The 21,571-nt window shown below is 43.0% G+C and overlaps 1 protein-coding gene across 7 annotated transcripts in view; it reads left to right on the top strand.

The window, feature by feature from the left end:
* Window positions 1–21,571, top strand: part of NDE1 (nudE neurodevelopment protein 1) — a 41,227-nt gene that overhangs the window by 13,721 nt on the left and 5,935 nt on the right. For all 7 annotated transcript variants that reach the window (XM_080681653.1, XM_080681655.1, XM_080681651.1 and 4 more), the window contains exons 4-5: window positions 2,825–2,973; window positions 20,831–20,967. In XM_080681653.1, the coding sequence (XP_080537779.1) occupies window positions 2,825–2,973; window positions 20,831–20,967 (286 nt within the window). The remainder of the gene's footprint in view (window positions 1–2,824; window positions 2,974–20,830; window positions 20,968–21,571) is intronic.

Genomic DNA, 21,571 nt, shown 5'->3' on the forward strand with positions numbered 1-21,571 from the left:
CTCCAGTTCACCCCGGTCCTCACTGCTGCCCCACCACCACCACCACCTCCAACACTGAAGGATAAGTGTCACTTTCTTTATTCCTACACCTGGCCCACTTCACTCATTTTATTAACAGCCTGGCCCCTGCAGGCGTTAGTATTTGACCCCTGCACCAAGGAAACATAGTCCTTAAATTGAAGGGGATTCTTGGGATGGAAAACTACGGAAGGAAGATCAGTGATATGGCTGATATTTTGGAGGGGGAAGGAGGCCCTCCATGGATGCTGAATAAATATCAAGTTATTACTAAGTAATTAACAGCTTAACTGAACCGTTGTACCTGCAGACCACCATTACAAGCACATGACAGGTCCATGGGACTTGGAGTATAGAGCAGGGGAAGAAATAGAAATGCCTTGGAATAAAGTGTCACCAGCCCATATTTGTCACCTAAGAGGAATGTAGTCAACTGAATCAGACTTCTTGACAACTGGCTTATTCATCACAAGTTGAATAAAAAAGCCTGTGAAGGATCAAACAGAGCATCTATTGATGCCTCCATCAGCTGACAGCTCATTATAATTAGCCCCAAATGAAAGCTCAACATTTCAGCAATAGTTTTTCATGTCCATGAGTTCAAAGGACTTCCTTTGAATCTCTCTGCTGGTGGAGAAGCTCGTTAACTGCATCCTCTGAGAACCTGAATTTGAATTTAGGTTAATAATCTAGGATCCTGCACCCTCTTGTTTTATCTAGAGGTGCACCCACTTAAAGGGTGTGAGGCCATCAGGGCCATCACTGAGAATTTGCTGTGCATGGGGTCTGGTCTGCCCCTGCGTGCCTCAGTGGAGACACTTTTCTCTGCTCACGGCCAGGAAATGGAGTGTCAGGGGACCCAGCAGGCTGAGCATGTGAAATGCCCTCCCTGTCCTCACCCTGTAAATAATCTGCTTGTTCTGTGGGCGTTCCTCTTCACAGTGGCTCTCCACGCCTCCTGGCCTAGGCACCATTACGTCATTCTAGCAACAGCTTTGTTTACACGGCTGGGTGTAAAGAAAAGAAAGGAGTTTGTCTATTTTTAGTGTTGTTGTTGTTTTTTTCTTTAACTTTCTAAGTAGACCTTGGGCCTTTCCTGTGGGAAGTATTTTCTTTTGTGTGTGGATGAAGGAAAGGTAGTAAGGGTGTTTGGTGAAGAGGGAGGGACGGTGGGAGAGAAAAGAAGGAAAGAAACAGGGAGAGAGATTAACACCTGTACCACCTGGATTGAGACGGTGAGGGCAGTTTGCAATAGTTGTTTTAAGAGCACGGGCCCAGGTGGCCCAGGTTGGATCTTGGCTCCATCATTAGTTACCAGTTGACTTTGGGCTAATTCTGTAACTGAGCCTCAGTCCCCACATCTCTAAAATGGCATTACATGAGGCAATGTAATTGGCCTACTGAGCCAGAGGCTGCCACAGAGTTAATGATAAATGTTAACTTCTATAGTTGGGCAACAATAGGTCATTGAGATCTGGGCTATTCCTTGCCTTAGAAAGCACTAAGCTTCCTCTCATATTTCATAACAGGTTTTTCCCCCCCTCTTGGTTCCTTTCCTCCCTCCCTCCCTCCCTTCCCTGCTTTCCTTCCTTCCTTCCTTGCCTCTGCCACAGGTCCAGAAGTTTCTTCTGACTCCCCCTTGCTGCAGGGGAAGTGTCCTGGATCACAAAGTCAGAACATTTGTCAAACTGAGTACATGATGTCCTGCTCTTATTGTGTGGTACATGCTACCAGAGTCATTGTGATCCCTGATGTTCTTTTATGATCCAGAAATGTCCTGCAATATGGATTCATATTGTCCTCACAGAATAGGCATGGGGAGGTTTATGTGGCTTTCTATGGTTGTGGACACCTTGAGCAAAATAATTGCTTCTTTCTTTTTAAAAAAATATTTTTATTGATTTCAGAGAGGAAGGGAGAGGGCGAGAGAGAGAGAAACATCAATGATGAGAGAGAATCATTGATTGGCTGCCTCCAGCACATCCCCTACTGGGGATCGAGCCCACAACGTGGGCATGTGCCCTTGACCACAATAGAACCCAGTTCGAAGGCTGACGCTCTATCCACTGAGCCAAACCAGTTAGGGCTGATTGCTTCTTGATACCCAGAAGCTGCAAGGATCAGGTTTGGGAAGGGGCAAGGTACCAGATGCTCAGGGCCTGGGAGGCAGAAAGCGCTCAGGACATGACAGCCCCCTGTTCCTGCCCTCTTCTGTCACTTGCTTAGCAGTCTACATTTGGGGAAAAGGCCTATGGACTGGAGTGAGGCTTGTCCCTGGCTGTGGCAGGAGGGTGGGAGAGGAAGGCTAAAGCTTCTTCAGTGAGTGTGATGGGAGGATTGTCCCATGAAGATCCTGTAGTAATGGAAAGATAACCCCCTAAAGAAATCAGGGTCCTGGCAGGTTGTCGAGAGTTGGGGGAATGGATGCTCAGTGGCTAAAAACAACATGTATCTGCCCTGCTGGTGTGGCTTAGTGGTTAAGTGTCAACCTGTGAACCAGGAGGTCACTGTTTGATCCCGGATCGGGGCATGCCTTGCCCAGGTTGTGGGCTCAATCCCTGGTGTGGGATATGCAGGAACTGGCTAGTCAGTGATTCTCTCTCATCATTGATGTTTCTATCCCTGTCCCTTCCTCTCTCTGAAATCAATAAAAACATTCAAAAACACACATGTGTGTACTACAAGAGGAGCGAATGCATTCCAGGATTAGCCTTCAGTATTTTAAAGAGGTGACAGGGAAAGGGGAGATAAACAGAGCTTATCAGAAGTCTTAAATCATTCATTCAGTGTTGATTTTGTCATTCAGGAGAAGTTTGAGACGCAGCATTCTGAAGGCTACCGGCAGATCTCCGCCTTAGAGGATGACTTAGCCCAGACAAAGGCAATTAAAGATCAGCTGCAGAAATATATCCGAGAGCTGGAGCAAGCAAATGATGACCTGGAGAGAGCGAAACGGTATGTCAGGAAGAAAACAGGTCTTGGAGCCTTTTGTCTCTGCTTTTTGCCACCAGCACCTGGGACCCAGGCACTGTGTTGAGTATAGAGAGTTCAGCCGTGAGTCAAACCAAGCCTGAGTATAGAGAGTTCAGCCGTGAGTCAAACCAAGCCAGCGTCCTTACGATCTTACAGTCTCATAGGCAAATAAGCACAACTTAATTCCAGTAGTAAGTTCAGGGTGCCATGGGGGCAAGTGACAGGATATCTTAATTTGGCCTTCGGTGAGATAATGTCTGGCAAGGCTTCCCAGAGGAAGTGCCATGGAGGGGCGGTGAAGAATGAGGGGTGGATAGGCATCTTCCAGGGGAAGAATGGGAGGTGAGAATGTTTCAGGCAGAAGGACAAGCTGTGCTAAATAAATAAGGCCTGACAGTAAGAAGGAAAGAAATATGTTCAAAGAACAGTATTTCTTAAACTGATAGTCTGTTGTTAACAGAACACTAACAGTAGTAACTAACATTAATTGAATAATTACACTGAACCAGGTGCTATTTTTTTAAGAAAGCACTTTTTAAAAAAATTTAGATAAGAATTACATACGGTGACATGCACAGATCTTAAGTGCATAGTTCCAGCAGTTTGGACAAATGCATATGTTCATGTAACCCACATGCTGTGAACACATGGAGCCTTTGCATTGTCCTCACAATTTCTTGCATTATGTTTTGATGGTTTCTTTAGGGCTCAGATATACATGCTGAACTTTTCAATCTACAGCTCCTTGTTGCTGTAGCGTGTATCTATCTTTTTGTTCATCAGTTTATAATGTTTTTTATTATCCACAAATGAGTGAGATCATGTGGTATTTTTCTTTCATTGACTGGCTTATTTCACTTAGCATAATGTTCTCTAATTCCATCCAGGTTCCTGCAAATGGCAATAATTCCTTCTTTTTTATGGCAGCATAGTATCCCATTGTGTAGATGTACCATAGTTTTCTGATCCAGTCATCTGCTGACGGGCACCTAGGCTGTTTCCAAATCTTAGCTATTGTAAATTGTGCTGCTATGAACATAGGGGTGCATATATCCTTCCTGATTGGTGTTTCTAGTTTCTTAGGATATATTCCTAGGAGTGGGATCACTGGGTCAAATGGGAGTTCCATTTTCAGTTTTTTGAGGAAACTCCATACTGTTCTCCACAGTGGCTGCACCAGTCTGCATTCCCACCAGCAGTGCACAAGGGTTCCTTTTTCTCCGCATCCTCACCAACACTTGTCGTTTGTTGATTTGTTAATGATAGCCATTCTGACAGGTGTGAGATGGTATCGCATTGTCGTTTTGATTTGCATCTCGGATAATTAGTGACTTTGAGCATGTTTTCATGTGTCTCTTGGCCTTCCTTCTGTCTTTCGAAAAGATTCTATTTAGGTCCATTGCCCATTTTTTTATTGGATCATTTATCTTCCTTTTATTAAGTTGTATAAGCTGCCTGTAGATGTTGGAGATTAAACCTTTATCAGTGATAACATTTGCATATATGTTCCCCAATACAGTGGGGTTTCTTGTTGTTTTGTTGATGGTTTCTTTTGCTGTGCAAAAGCTTTTTATTTTGAGGTAGTCCCATTTGTTTATTTTCTCTTTGGCTTCCGTTGCCCTAGGGGCAGTATCAGTGAAGAAGTTCTTTTGGCATATGTCTGAGATTTTGCTGCCTGTGGATTCCTCTAGTATTTTTATGGTTTCCCGTCTTATGTTTAAGTCCTGTATCCATTTTGAGTTTATTTTTGTGTATGGTGTAAGTTGGTGATCTAGTTTCATTTTTTTGCATATATCTGTCCAATTTTCCTAACACCATTTATTGAAGAGACTGTCTTGACTCCATTGTATGTTCATGCCTCCTTTGTCAAATATTAATTGCGTATAGTGGTTTGGGTCGATATCTGGATTCTCTATTCTATTCCATTGGTCTATATGTCTGTTCTTGTGCCAGTACCAGGCTGTTTTGAGAACAGTGGCTTTGTAATACAGCTTGAAATCTGGTATTGAGATCCCTCCTACTTTATTCTTCTTTCTCAGGATTGCTGTGGCTATTCGGGGCCTTTTTTTATTCCAGATGAATTTTTGGAGAGTTCTTTCTAGGTCTGTAAAATATGCCGTTGGTATTTTTATGGGGAGTACATTGAATCTATAGATTGCTTTGGGTAGTATGGACATTTTAATGATGTTGATTCTCCCAATCCGTGAACATGGTATGTTCTTCCATCTGTTTATGTCTTCCTCTGTCTCTTTTTTCAGTGTCCTGTAGTTTTCCGCGTATAGGTCTTTTACCTCCTTGGTTAAGTTTATTCCTAGGTATCTTAACTTTTTTGGTGCGATGGTAAATGGGATTGCTTTTTTAGTCTCTCTTTCTGTAAGTTCACTATTGGTGTATAGAAATGCCACAGATTTCTTGGCGTTAATTTTGTATCCTGCTACATTGCCAAATTCATTTATTAAGTCTGTTAGTTTTTTGATGGAGTCTTTCGGGTTTTTTATGTACAATATCATGTCGTCTGCAAATAAGGACAGCTTTACTTCTTCTTTTCCAATTTGGATGCCTTTTATTTCTTCTTCTTGTCTAATTGCAATGGCTGATACTTCCAGTACTATGTCAACCAGGAGTGGTGAGAGTGGGCATCCCTGTCTTGTTCCTGTTCTTAGGGGAAATGGTTTTAGTTTTTGCCCATTGAGTATGATGTTAGCTGTGGGTTTATCATATATAGCTTTTATTATGTTGAGGTATGATCCTTCTATTCCCATCTTGTTGAGAGTTTTTATCAAGAAAGGGTGTTGGATTTTGTCAAATGCTTTTTCTGCATCAATTGATATGACTATGTGATTTTTATCTCTCAATTTGTTTATGTGATGTATCACGTTAATTGATTTGCGGATATTGTACCATCCTTGCATTCCTGGGATAAATCCTACTTGGTCATGGTGTATGATCTTTCTGATGTACTGCTGGATCCAATTTGCTAGAATTTTGTTGAGGATTTTGGCATCTACGTTCATGAGGGATATTGGCCTGTAATTCTCTTTCATTGTATTGTCTTTATCTGGTTTTGGTATTAGGGTGATGCTGGCTTCATAGAAGGAGCTTGGAAGTAACCACTGATCTTTTTACTGTCTCCATAGTTTTGACTTTTCCAGAATGTGATATAGTTGAAATTAAAGAGGATGCCTTTTTGTATTGGCTTCTTTCATTTAGTAAGGTTCTTCCATGCCTTTTCATAGCTAATTTCTCTTTAGCACTAATAATAGTCCATTGTCTAGATGTGCTTCACAGTGTTTTTATCCACTCACAGATTTTTCTAATTATAAATATGTAAATTAAGCAGAGGAGTTAGGTTCTAAGTAACTTAGAGGAAGTATACATCTTTAGCTGAAGTACACATCATTCATGTTACTCTTCATGGCTAGTCCTGCATGGCTTTGCTCCAGTTCTCTTTGCCCATTATATGAGCTCATGAATACATATATATATATACTTGCTTGGATGAGGATTCATCCAACAAAAAATTCCAGCCCTACCTGGTTTGGCTCAGTGATAAGAGTGTTGGGCTTTGGACTAAAGCGTCCCTGGTTCAATTCCGGTCAAGGGCACATGCCCAAGTTGTGGGCTCGAGGCATGCAGGAGGCAGCTGATCAATGATTCTCTCCCATCATTGCTGTTTTTATCTCTCTCTCCCTCTCCCTTTCTCTCTGAAATCAATAAAAATATATTTTTAAAAAATTCCATCTGATAGCAGTTCCACAGGACATTTTGTGAAAGAACATAATTATACTTCAAGGTACCAGCCCTAAAATGTTATGCCATGGCTTTACAAACCCTAATTGTCCCTCCGTTATCTGCTAATTAAACACACACACACAAAATGCCTTGAAGTCTATGCAAAGACAAAGCATTCCTACACTAATTAATCATATTATTAAGATCATTCTTGGTTTATTGAGCACTAAAGAAAACTCCTATCTGGCATATATCAAATCACTTTAATGACTGAAGGTGAACAGATTAGATGATTCAAGCCTTAAAATAGATTTTAATGATTAATGTCCTTTTGGATCAACAATGACATGTTCATTCCGGAAGTAAATCTATAAACACCAGAATAAATATAGCAAAGCAGAAGTACATTTCTTAGTGTTAATTTTATTTCAGATGTTTTAGCCTTTTAGGACACATTTATTTTTAAAAATTTTTTCAATTATAGTCGACATACAATATTATATTAGTTTTGGGTGTACAGCATGGTGATTAGACATTTAACTAATGAAGTGATCCCCCTGATAAGTCTAGTACCCATCTATCTGACACCATTACATGGTTATTAAAATATTGACTATATTCCTTATGCTGTGCTTTATATCCCTGTGACTATTTTATAACTGGTAATTTGTACTTCTTAATCTCTTCTTTTTCACTCAACTCTCTGAACACCCCTCCCATGTGGCAACCACCAGTTTGTTCTCTTTATCCATTCATATATTTAAAAAAATATTTTTATTGATTTCAGAGAGGAAGGGAGAGGGAGAGAGAGATAGAAGCATCAATGATGAGGGAGTATCATAGATCAACTACCTCCTACACAACCCCTACTGGGGATTGACTTGCAATCCGTGCATGTGCCCTGACCAGGAATCGAACTGTGAGCTCCTGGTTCATAAGTTGATGCTCAACCACTGAGCCACACCGGCCAGGCTGTTCTTTCATCTATTGATGGACACTTAGATTGCTTTCATATCTTGGTTATTGTAAATAATGCTGCAGTGAACATAGGAGTGCATATATCTTTTTGAAGTAGTGTTTGGATTTCTTTATATAAATACCCACAAGTGAAATTATTGGGTTCTGTGGTAGTTTTATTTTTAATTTTTTGAGGCACCTCCATACTGGTTTCCATTGTGGTTGCAACATTTTGCAATCCCACCAACAGTGCAGGAGGGTTCCCTTTTCTCCACATACTTGCCAACACTTCTTGATTTATTGATGATAGCCACTCTGACAGGTGGCAGGTGATACTTCATTGTGGTTTTAATTTGCATTTCCCTGATGATTAGTGATGTTGAGCTTCCTTTCATGTGTCTATTAGCCATCTCTGTGTCCTCTTTGGAGAATGTCTATTCAGGTCCTCTGCCCAATTTTTAATCAGATTGGTAACCCCTTATCTGATATATTATTGGCCAATATTTTCTCCCATTCAGTAGGTTATCATATTGTTTTGTTGATTGTTTCCTTCGCTGTGAAAAAAATCTTTTTATTTTGGTGGTGTCATATTTGTTTATTTTTTCTTTTGCTTCTCTTCTCTGAAGAGATATATCCAAAAAAAAATATTGCTAAGGCTTATGTCAGAGTTTGCTGTTTATATTTCTTCTAGGAGTTTTATGGTTTTAGGTCTTACAGTTAAGTCTTTAATCCATTTTGAGTTTATCCTTGTACATGATGTAAGAAAGTGATCAAATTTCATTCTTTTTGCCGAAACCGGTTTGGCTCAGTGGATAGAGCGTCGGCCTGCGGACTGAAGGGTCCCGGGTTCGATTCCGGTCAAGGGCATGTACCTTGGTTGCGGGCACATCCCCAGTGGGGGTTGTGCAGGAGGCAGCTGATCGATGTTTCTCTCTCATCGATGTTTCTGGCTCTCTGTCCCTCTCCCTTCCTCTCTGTAAAAAATCAATAAAATATATTTTAAAAAAAATTTTCATTCTTTTGCATATTATCTGTCCAGTTTTTTCAACACCATTTATTGAAGAGACTGTCTTTACTTCATTGTATTTTCTTGCCTCCTTTTTCATAAATTAATTGACCATATAGGTGTGGATTTATTTCTGTTCCATTAACCTACATGTCTACTTTTTATGACAGTACCATTGTGGGTTTTTTTAAAAATATATCTTTATTGTTCAGATTATTACAATTGTTCCTCTTTTTCCCCCAATAGCTCCCCTCCACCCGGTTCCCACCCCACCCTCTGCCCTTACCCCCCACTGTCCTCATCCATAGGTGTACGCTTTTTGTCCAGTCTCTTCCCGCACCCCCCACACCGCTTTCCCCCCGAGAATTGTCGGTCCACTCCCTTTCTATGCCCCTGATTCTATTATATTCACCAGATTATTCTGTTCATCAGATTTTTTTATTCACTTGATTTTTAGATTCACCTTGTTGATAGATATGTATTTGTTGTTCATAATTTTTATCTTTACCTTTTTCTTCTTCTTCCTCTTCTGAAAGAATACCTTTCAGCATTTCATATAATACTGGTTTGGCAGTGATGAGCTCCTTTAGCTTTTTCTTATCTGTGAAGCTCTTTATCTGACCTTCAATTCTGAATGATAGCTTTGCTGGGTAGAGTAATCTTGGTTGTAGGTTCTTGCTGTTCATCACTTTGAATATTTCTTGCCACTCCCTTCTGGCCTGCATAGTTTCTGTTGAGAAATCAGCTGACAGTCGTATGGGTGCTCCCTTGTAGGTAACTGTTTTTCTCTTGCTGCTTTTAATATTCTCTCTTTGCCTTTTGCTCTTGGCATTTTAATTATGATGTGTCTTGATGTGGTCCTCTTTGGATTCCTTTTGTTTGGGGTTCTCTGCGCTTCCTGGACTTGGAAGTCTATTTCTTTCACCAGGTGGGGGAAGTTTTTGGTCATTATTTCTTCAAATAGGTTTTCAGTATCTTGCTCTCTCTCTTCTTCTGGCACCCCCATAATTCTGACGTTGGTACACTTGAGGTTGTCCCAGAGGCTCCTTACACTATCTTCATATTTTTAGATTCTTTTTCCTTTCTGCTTTTCCGGCTGAGTGTTTTTTGCTTCTTTATATTTCAAATCTTTGACTTGATTCTTGCGATCCTCTAGTCTGCTGTTAGATCTCTGTATAATATTTTTTATTTCAGTCAGTGTATGCTTAATTTCTAGTTGGTCCTTTTTCATATCCTTGAGGGTCTCGCTAAATTTATCAGCCTTTTCTAGGAAATTCTTGAAAAACCTTATAACCGTGGTTTTGAACTCTATATCCAGTCATTTGCTTTCATCCATTTCTTTCATTTGTGACCTGTTTCTTTGTCTCTGCATTTTGGTTGCTTCCCTGAGTTGATAGAGTGGCTTTGTGTGCTAGGTGTCCTATAGGGCCCAGTGGCTCAGCCTCCCCAGTTACCTGAGGTGGACACTCTTGGTGCACCCCTTTGTGGGCTGTGTGCACAGTCTTGTTGTAGTTAAGCCTTGATTGTTGTTGGTATCACTGGGAGAAATTGACCTCCAGGCCAATTGGCTGTGAGGATCAGCTGTGTCTATGCTGGGAGAACTTCTGTGCTGGAGACACCCTTATGAGACAAGACTTGCAAAGCCTCTGTGCTCAGCTTGGATGGGGTGGAGTGTCAGGGCGGAGCAGACAGCAGTGGCTTCCCGTCAGCCCTGCCCTAAGAGGCCCCTGGGTCTCAGCGTCCCTCAGTAATCGCTGCAGGCACCTCTGAGAGAAAGCTGCCCTCGAGTTTCTCCCGCTGCCAGACAGTCCAGTTTCTCCCCGAATGAGTCTGGGTCCCCAGAGTCTCTCCCGGAACTGGAGTTCAGAGCAGTCGGGAGCTTTTGTCTCCCTCCCGGTTGAGAAAGCCAGCCGCGTACTCAGTTGCCAGCCGTCTCCGCATGCGCACCTCAGTAGCTCTGCCTTCTGCAGCTCCTCTGAGTCTCAATGTGCTTTTCTCTTTCCTTTTAGTTGTAGAATTTCCATTCAGCCAGCCTTCCTGTGGTTCTGGATGATGTCCATTTTGTATTTTAGTTGTAGTTTTGAAATTGTTTTGCGAGGCAGCAGTTTAGGTGTTTACCTATGCCGCCATCTTGGTTTCTCTACCATTGTGTTTTGATTACTACAGCCTTGTAGTATAGTTTGAAATCAGATAGTGTGACTCCAGCTTTGTTCTTCTTTCTCAACATTGCTTGGCTATTCTTTGTCTTTTGTGGTTCCAACAAATTTTAGAATTATTCTAGTTCTGTGGAAAATGCAATTAGAGTTTTGATAGGGGCTATGTTGAATCTGTAGATTGGTTTGGGTAGTATGGATAGTGTAACAATATTCTTCTAATCCATGAGCAAGGGGTATCTTTTCATTTATTTGTGTCTCATCCCATTTCTTTAATCAGTGTCTTAGAGTTTTCAGTCAGTATATAGGTTTTTCACCTCCTTAGTTAAATTTAGTCTAAGGTATGTTATTCTTTCTGATTCATTTATAAATGGGATTGTAGTCGTTTTTTATAATTCTTTGTATTTCTATCAGTGTAACTTCTTTTTTTCCTTTCTTTTTTCCTTTTTTTTCCTCCCTCCTTCCCTCCCTCCCTCCCTCCCTCCCTCCCTCCCTCCCTCCCTCCATCCATTCCTTCCTTCCTTCCTTCCTTCCTTCCTTCCTTCCTTCCTTCCTTCCTTGCTTCCTTCCTTTCTTTTGCTTTTCTCTCCTTTCCTTTCCTTAATCCTCACCGGAGGTTATTTTTTCCATTGATTTTGTTTTTTTTATTTTTTAAACATTTTTATTCATTTATAATATCTCATCAAATACATATACTATTGTTCTAGGATCTTGGTTTGTTTTCTATCACGCTAACAAATAATACCATAGTAAATTTCTTATTAGATATATCTCTTTTTTTAAAAATGTATTTTTATTGCCCTAGCCGGTTTGGTTCAGTGCATAGAGCGTCAGGCTGCGGACTGAAGGGTCCCGGGTTCGATTCTGGCCAAGGGCCCATGCCCAGGTTGCGGGCTCAATTCCCATTAGGGGGTGTGCAGGAGACAACCAATCAATGATTCTCTCTCATCATTGATGTTTCTCTCTCTCCCTCTCTGAAATCAATAAAAATATACATTTTTTAATTTTTTTAACATATTTCTTTATTGATTTCAGAGAGGAAGGGAGAGGGAAAGAGAGATAGAAATATCAATGATGAGAGAGAATCATTGATCGGCTGCCTCCTGCACACCCCCTACTGGGTATCAAGCCTGAAACTTGGGCATGTGCCCTTGACCAGAATCAAACCTGGGACTTTTCAGTCCACAGGCCAACGACGCTCTATTCCCTGAGCCAAACTGACTAGGGCAGTAGATATATCTTTTTGAGCATCTGCATATTTCCCTTAGATAATTCCTAGGAGTGAAATTATCTGACTAGAACTGTGAATAATTTTAAGGCACATTATTATTTTTTTTAAAATCCTCACCCAAGGATATGTTTCAGTGATTTTAGAGAGATAGAAAGAGATAGAGACAGAAAAAGAGAGAGAGAAACATTGATTGGTTGTCTCTGCTTGACTGGGAATCGGACCAGCAACTTGGGTATGTACCCTGACCAGGAATTGAACCCACAATCTTTGAGTGTATGGGATGATGCTTTAACCAACCAAGCCACCTAGCCAGGCCTTCCAGTGGTTTTTTTACAGAGAATGGAATGGAGTGGGAGAGACAGAGAGAGAAACATGGATGTAAGAGAGACACATCAATGGTTGCTTCCCACACGTACCCGGACCAGGCCAGGTACTGAGCCTGCAACTGAGGTATGTGCCCTTGACCAGAATCGAACCTGTGACGCTTCAGTCTGCGGATTATGCTCTAACCACTGAGAAAACCACCTAGGACAGTTTTCATTTTTAATTTTTTTAATTTGAGAACTCTCTCTTTATTTCTTGGTTAGTCTAGCTAAAGGTTTGTCAATTTTATCTCTTCAAAGAACCAACTGTCAGTTTCATTGATTTCCTATTGCCTTTTTAGTGACTCTTGCATTTATTTTGGATCTGATCTACATTATTTCCTTCCTTCTAACTTTGGGCTTCAATTGTTCTTTTTCTAGTGCCTTTAGGTGTAAAGTTTGTTTATTTGAACTTTTTCTTATTTCTTGAGGCTTTTTTCCACTGAATTGAACTCAGCTCTGTTTAATGTTAACTTCTCATATATCCTGCCATCTAATTCAGCATTCTCTATTTTGGTCCAATGTATAATTTATGAATTACTATACCAACACCATAATGACTTTATTACTGTGGCTTTATAGTATGTTTTGATTTCTGGCAAGCCACTGGCATATTATTTATCCCACCCATATATCCTTGATCAAAGCAAGTCACATGGCCAAGCCATGTCAAGGGGTGGGAAGGTACAGTCCACCCACAATGAGGCCATAGCAAGGGTGTGGATGTGGGGAGGGTGAAGAATTGGGACCAGTAATGCAGTCTAACACAGAGTGATTATACATTCATGTGATTCTAAAATAACATACAAAGGAGTAGTTTTTTTATGCAAATTCAACCAAATAGAAATAGAAATGTGTATTATTCCCTTCTTTTTTCACAAAAGCATTTTGTACGTATTGTTGTACATCTTGCTTTTTCACATAACATAGATCTGGAGATCTTCTGTATTTGGACACAGTGCATTCTTCTTTTTTGTTCCCCCAGGTACGTAATATTCTATTGTATGGTTGGCATTGTATGTATAATACATAATAATTTATCCAGTCCCCTGGGATGGGTATCTGCTTCATTTTCATTCTTCTGCAGAGATAAGCATTGCTATAATGAGTGGTAGCATTGCTTGCACATATCTGTAGAATAAGTTCCCAGAAGTGAATTTCTGGGTCAAATACGTGCATATGTGATTTTTTAAAAATTTATCTTTATTGTTGAAAGTATTACAGGTGTCCCCCATTGATCCCCTCTACCTGGCTCCTGATCCACCCCCTGCATATGTGATTTTGATACTTATTGCCCAGTTCTCTGTATACTTACACCAACAGCATGTAAGTCCCTATTTTCCAAATAGCTTCACTAACAGAAGGTTTTCAAACTTTGGATTTCTGCCAGTATGATAAGTTTTATTTCTTTTTCTGTGAACTCTGTTTATCTTTGCCTGTTTTTAAATTGGGTTGTTGGTTGTTGTTTTCATCAATTTCTAGGAGATCTTTCTATATTTGTTTGTGATACAAATTGAAAATATTTGGAGTTTGTCATTTGTCTTCCAGGTTTATCTATTGTATGTTACTGTCAAAAGTTATTTGATTTCTATGTAATCAAATTTATTAGTCAGTCATAGTTAGAAGGGCCTTTTGCATTCCAAGGTTATAAAACAATTAACCTCTGTTTTCTTCTAGTAGTATTTTTGTTTTCTCTTTCTTTTCATTAAAAAAAAAATCTTTTTATTCATTTCAGGTAGAGGAAGGGAGAGGGAGAGAGAGATAGAGACATCAGTGATGAGAGAGAATCAGCAATCAGCTGCCTCCTGCATGCCCCATCCTGGGGATCGGGTCTGTAACTCTGGCATGTGCCCTGACCAGGTCGACACTCAACCACTGAGCACACCAGCCAGGCTATTTTTCTTTTTAATTACATACACTATTAGATTAGTTTCAGATGTACTTCAGTGACTGGAGATCATGTAAGTTACTAAATAATCATCTTGATATTTTTCATACCATACCTATCTGACACCATACATAGTTATTAGAATATTAACTATATATTACCAATGCTGTAGTTTACATGTCTTTGACTCTTCTTTAACTACTAGAGGCCCAGTGCATGAAAATTCATGCACTGGGGTGGGGGGGGGGCGCCCTCAGCCCGGCCTGCCCCCTCTCACAGTCCGGGAGCCCTCAGGGGTGGAAGGCGACCCGGCGATCGGGAAGGCAATGCCCCCATCACACCTCTGCTGCTGCCACTGCTGGCAGCGCAAGCCTGCCCTGGTTACCTGAGGTTCGGGCAGCCCTGGGCGGCTGGGGGGCTGAGGAGGCTGGGGGACTCGGGAAGCAGGCGCACGGAGCGGCTGGACCCATCTGGGGGCAGGCCCAGTTGTGCCATGTGCGCCTGCTGCCCCGGCGGGGCTGAGGAGACTGGGTGCTGCCATCCTGTGGCTGTGGGCACTGCCATCTTTGAGGGTGTGGCAGTCAATTAGCATATTCCCTCCTTATTGGCTGTTGGCACCGCCATCTTTGTGAAGGAGTGATGGTCAATTAGCATATTCCCTCTTTATTAGATAGGATCAGTTATTCCATTCACCTTTTTTACCCATTCCCCAGTCCACCTCCCATCTGGTAGTTGTCAAAATGCTCTCTTTACCTATGAGAACTTGTATTTTTGAGTTCTGCTTGTTCATTTTGTTTCTTAGATTCAATTGTATATATTGCCATTTTATTTTTTATATTCTCTTCTTAAAGAAGACTCTTTAACATTTTGTGTGTGTGTGTGTGTGTGTGTGTGTGTGTGTGTGTGTGTGTGAAAGAGAAAGAGAGAAATAGCGACGTGAAAGAGATACATTGATTGGTTGCCTCCTGCACCCCAACTGGTGCCAGGGATCAAACCTGCAACTCAGGTACATGCCCTTGACCAAGAATCGAATCCGAGACCCTTTGGTGTGTGGGCCATCACTCTAACCACTGTGCAACACTGGCCAGGGCCTTAGGAAGCTTTATATCAGGGGTGGGCAAACTTTTTGACTCGAGGGCCACAATGGGTTCTTAAACTGAACCGGAGGGTCGGAACAAAAGCATGGATGGAGTGTTTGTGTGAACTAATATAAATTCAAAGTAAAGGAGCGGAGGGGAGAGCAAGAGAACCCTCCACTCTTTCAGCTCCGCGGGCCTGATAGAACAGCCGAACGGGCCGGATCCGGCCCGCAGGCCGTAATTTGCCCACGGCTGCTTTATATGTTCTTTGATTCTCAGTGATAACTTTGCTGGGTAGAATAATCTTGATTGTAGGTCCTTGCTTTTCATCACTTTGACTATTTCTTGCCAGTCCCTTCTGGCCTACAAAGTTTCTATTGAGAAAAGAGCTGACAGTTTTATGGGAGCTTCCTTGTAGGTAACTAACTGTTATTTTCTTGCAGCTTTTAAGATTTTTTCTGCCTTTAACCTTTTGCATTTGATTTTTTTTTTAATTTTTTTTTTTTTCCGAGGGAGGGAGGGAGGGAGAGAGGAAAGAAGGGAGAAAGGAAGGAAGCGAGGGAGGGAGGAAGGAAGGAAGGGAGGGAGGAAGGAAGGAAGGAAGGAAGTAACCTTTTGCATTTTAATTATGATGTATCTTGGTGTGGGCCTCTTTGGGTTCATCTTGTTTGAGACTGTGCACTTCCTGGACTTGCATGTCTGTTTCCTTCACTAGGTTAGGGAAGTTTTCTGTCATTATTTTGTCAAGTAGGTTTTCAATTTCTTGCTCTCTTGCTTCTCCTGGCACCCCCATAATGTGAATGTTGGTATACTGGAAGTTGTCCCAGAGGCTCCTTTACACTATCCTCATTTTTTTGTTTCTTTTTTCTTTTTGCTATTCTAATGGGGTATTTTTTGCTTCCTTGTATTCCCTATTGCTGATTTGATTCTTGGATTTATCTACTCTATATTGATTCCCTGTGAATTATTCTTCATTTTAGCTTGTGTACCCTTTATTTCTGACTGGTTCTTTTTTATGGATTCCATGTCCTTTGTTATGCTGTTGAAGTTCTCACTGAGTTCATTGAGCATTCTTATAACCAGTGTTTTGAACTCTGCATATAGGAGATTGTTTCCATTTTGTTTAGTTCTTTTTCTGGAGTTTTGTTCCGTTCTTTCATTTGGGACATGTTTCTTTGTCTCCTCATTTTGGCAGCCTTCCTGTGTTTGTTTCTATGTATTATGTAGAGCTGCTATGTTTCTTAGGCTTGGTAGAGTGGCCTAATGTAGTAGGTGCTCTATAGGGTCTAGTGGTATAGCCTCCCTGTTCACCTGAGCTAGGCTCTCCAGGTGTGTCCCCTCCATACCCCACCTTGTGGGCCATGTGTACCCTCCTGTTATAGTTGAGCCTTGATTGCTATTGTTACATCATTTGGAGGGATTTATCCCCAGGCCAGTCAGCTGCAAGGACTAGCTGCGACCACCATTAAGGAAAAGCTGTTCAGGGGCCCAACCCATGAAACAGGACTTACTTCGGTGGATCTCTGGTGCCCGTTGAGTCTGCTCCTTGAGTGTGTCTATTGTGGAGGTGGTTGGGTGGTGCTTTGCTGTGGTCTGAAGTTGTCCATTGGGTGCAAAGGCTCAGGCCTGACGTGCAGGCCAAAGTAAGCCGCTGCCTGAGTTCTGCCTGGGGCCTCCTGGTATGAGCTACAAAGCAGTCTGCAGATGGCTGCTACTTGCGGTGGGCTCGGAGATGCCCAGGAGAGGCCACGCTGTGAAACAAGGCTGGCTGCCACTAGTGCCAGGCCTGGGGTCACTTAACAAAAGGTAAGGGGCACACCGAGACCAGATACTGCGTGTTCGGAAGATTTTAGGAAAGTCTGAAGCATGAGCCAAAACAGGCAGTTTGTATGGAAAAGCCACTGGAAACAGATTGGGCAGATCCGAAAGTTGGGTTGGGGGAGATCTCAGGGAATCACCAGGCCAGGGCAAACAGTGATAGCCAGATTGATGGAGGCTCAGATATGGCACCACCTGCTTGCTCTGTGTGGGAGGGCTCAGCAAAGGAACAGTGGCCTCTGCCAGCACTTTTGTCTGAGAGAAAGCTACCTCTTCAGCCCTCGCCCAGAAAATTCAGTTTCTCCCCATATGTCCCTGGTGCCCTTTGAGCTGCTTGCCCAAGGTTAGAGCTCAGAGGGAGTGAGTCCTAGTAAGTCTGTGCATGGGCCCTTAAAGAGGAATGCCTGGGACTCGAGCAGCCCTTCATCTCACTCAGCCATAATCCTCGCTGGCTTTTACAGCTAGAAGTTCTCAGAGCTTCTCTTCTTGGCACTGGAACCCTGGGCTGGGGGGGCCTGGTGTGAGGCCAGGACCTCTCTCTCCTCTGGGGCAACCTCCACAGCCAAGATATATCCCTCCCAATTTTTATCCACCACTCCTGGGTGTGGGACCACCTGGTTCCATGTCTCCACCCCTCCTACCTGTGTCAATAGTCCTTGTAAAGCTGTTACAGGTTGGTCATTAAATAGATTTTTACTTGTAGGTCTTCTGTTCAGCTAGAATTCAGGTGGTTCTGAATGATGGTTATTCTGTAGATTAGTTGTAATTTTGATTTTTTATTTATTTATTTATTTATTTATTTTTACTAAAATTGCATTGGTTCTCATTTTGGCCAAGTGCTGAATAGTTGAATGTTAAATCAGATGAGGTAGAAGCCCAAATCACCATTATGCTATCTAATAAAAGAGTAATACGCAAATTAACCATCACTCCGCTATACCCACAAGCCATGCCCACCAGCCAATCAGGAGCGAATATGCAAATCCAACCAAGATGGGTACCGCCATAGAGAGCAGGAGGGAGGCATGGGTTTCCCCGGCAATGGAGGAAGCCAAGCTTTCCGCCTGCCCTTGCCGGTCTAGGCCTCCACTCAAGGCTACAAAGTTTCAATGATAGAAGATAATAAAACCAAACAGAAATTGCGGCAGCCACAGAGCTGGAAAGAGCAGGAGGCTAGGGTTGCCCCGGCGATGGAGGAAGCCAAGCTTTCCGCACACCCTGGCCGGCCCAGGCCTCCGCTTAAGGCTACAAAGTTTCAATTATAGAAGATACATAAGTCCCAACAGAAATGGCTGCCGCCCCAAAGCAAGCAGAAGGCTTGGCTCCGCTCCAGGCTACAAAGTTTCAATTGTAGCCGAAACCGGTTTGGCTCAGTGGATAGAGCGTCAGCCTGAGGACTGAAGGGTCCCGGGTTCGATTCCGGTCAAGGGCATGTACCTTGGTTGCGGGCACATCCCCAGTGGGAGGTGTGCAGGAGGAAGCTGATCGGTGTTTCTCTCTCATCGATGTTTCTAGCTCTCTATCCCTCTCCCTTCCTCTCTGTAAAATATCAATAAAATATATTAAAAAAATAAATAACAACAACAACAAAGTTTCAATTGTAGAAGATAAATAAACCCCAGATACCAGGGCCTCCACTTGGGTCGCCAGGGGGCGTGGCCAGCCTGCAAACCACCACAGGTGCCTCGCCCAGGCCGCCCCACGCCCCAAGGGAACCCCCACCCTGATCCGGGACACCCTTCAGGGCAAACCAGCTGGCCCCCACCCATGCACCAGGCCTCTATCCTATCTAATAAAAGAGTAATATGCAGATTGACCATCACTCCAACACACAAGATGGCTGCCCCCATGTGGACACAAGATGGCCAGCAAGGGAGGGCAGTTGGGAGGAACCAGGCCTGCAAGGGAGGGCAGTTGTGGGCGATCAGGCCAGCAGGGGAGGACAGTTAGGGGTGACCAAGCCGGCAGAGGAGGGAAGTTGGGGGCGACCAGGCCTGCAGGGAAAGGCAGTTGGGAGAGACCTAGGCCTGCAGGGGAGGGCAGTTGGGGGGGACCAGGCCTGCAGGGGAGGGCAGTTAGGGGTGACCAGGCCTGCAGGGGAGGGCAGTTAGGGTCAAACAGGCTGGCAGGGGAGCAGTTAGGCATCAATGAGGCTGTCAGGGGAGTGGTTAGGGGGTGATCAGGCTGGCAGGCAGAAGCAGTTAGGGGCAATCAGGAAGGTAGGCAGGCGAGCAGTTGGGAGCCAGCAGTCCTGGATTGTGAGAGGGGTCCCAGATTGGAGAGGGTGCAGGCTGGGCTGAGGGACACCCCCCTCCCCTCGTGCACTGGGCCTCTAGTACAATGAATAAAGTTCTGGAACACAAAACTTTTGTTTTTAAAACCTTAAAAACATTACATTAAAAAATAATATATATATATGTATGTGTATATATATTTTTTTTTTATTGATTTTTTTACAGAGAGGAAGGGAGAGTGATAGAGAGTTAGAAACATCGATCAGCTGCATCCTGCACGCCCCCTACTGGGGATGTGCCCACAATCAGGTATATGCCCTTGACTGGATTCGAACCTGGGACCCTTCAGTCCGAAGGCCAACGCTCTATCCACTGAGCCAAACCGGTCAGGGCACATTACACTTTTATTATAAAATTTCATTAGTTATATTTGGAACATTTGACAGTCTGCTGCAAAACAATAATTTTTTGACACCATCAGCTATTTGCTTGTTATGGTCCCTACACCGTTAGGGTTATCCAAGGACACTTAGCTAGTCTTATGTGGGAGAGACAGGTGTTAACTCCTGGGGTCCACTCCTAACAGATGCTTCTCATCACCGTGAGATACAATGAACAGGATATTAAAGGTCTTCTGGAGACAAACATGGGGTCAGTAATAAAAATTGCTGACATTTATTAAGCACTTACGATATGTGTGAAACATCTGTTGCACGCTTCCTGTATTACTCTACTTGTCCCCACCCCAAACCCCTGTGGAGGCACTGTCCCCGCTTTGCATACGAGGAACCTGTGCAAGTGCCTCAGAAAAGGTAACTTTCTTTACCCAGCACTTCTCAGTGCCTGTCACTCAGCGTTCCATTGGAATGTCTACACTGTCCACAAGAAGTGATGGTTAACAGAGCAGCTGGACCCGGGCTGGGCATTTTGAACTTTTAAATGTTTTGTGGTACCTGAGAAATTAAAGATAGTTTATTTTATCTGTTTAAATGCATGTGATTACATTGCGTGTGTATTTTAGTTGGATATTCTGAGTACTGTTTGCAGTGATCATCTTCAAGAGAAGATGGACCTGTTGGCAGTCAATTGGTCCTACTGAGGCCTTGGCTCACGGCTAAGTTTTGTATGGATGTTATCTCATTTAATCCTCAGTACAGTTTTGTGCACCTCATGAGCTAAGACAATTCCCATTCTGCAGGTGAAGAGCCAGGTCCCCGAAGGTGAAGGCCTTGGCTTGCTCAGGTCTGTGATAATCTAGGAAGTGCCAGTGCTGGGACTCCCACCCTCATGTGTCTGACCCTTCTCGTCTCCCAGTGTCTAGGCACCAGATGAATGTCGCCGATTGCTCTCCTGGACAACTTTGCTTTTCTCTTCCCCAGGGCCACGATCATGTCTCTGGAAGACTTTGAGCAGCGCTTGAATCAAGCCATTGAGAGAAATGCCTTCTTGGAGAGCGAGCTTGATGAGAAGGAGAATCTCCTAGAATCTGTTCAGCGACTGAAGGATGAAGCCAGAGGTCAGGAGGCCTGGGCTTTGTTCCCCCTGCCCTCACAGCGCTGTCCTCTCTCCCTCCCTGAGAGCACTGCCTGGGGTCACCTTTGCTGGAAATCTGAGCCCTGCTTGGCACACAGGCTGTCTGGTCCGAGGGTGTGGGACCACACTTAAAGTTCCAGTTAATTGTTTATAACATTTAGTTTATAATGTGTGGCCAGTAGAAGGGGAATTAAAAAGAAAAGCTCAGCCCTAGCTGGTTTGGCTCAGTGGATAGAGCATCGGACTGAGGAATGGAAGGTCCTGGGTTTGATTCCAGTGAAGGGCACATGCCCAGGTTGTGGGCTCGATCCCCCGTGGTGGGCGTGCAGGAGGCAGCCGATCATTGATACTCTCTCATCATTGATGTTTCTATCTATCTCTCCCTCTCCCTTCCTCTCTGAAATCAATAAAAATATATTTTTTTAAAAAAAGAAAGAAAAGCCAAGTTTAAGAGTAGTTGTTCCTAAATGTAAGGAAGTGGTTAAATAAATTACATAGACTTATTTTGTGCAGTGTTAACCAATGTTTAAACTAACGGTATAGATATAAATGCGATTATAGGACAATTGTTAGACCACTGAAGGGAG

This window comes from Plecotus auritus (assembly GCF_963455305.1).
Source record: "Plecotus auritus genome assembly, chromosome: 7".
Classification (NCBI taxonomy): Eukaryota; Metazoa; Chordata; class Mammalia; order Chiroptera; family Vespertilionidae; genus Plecotus; species Plecotus auritus.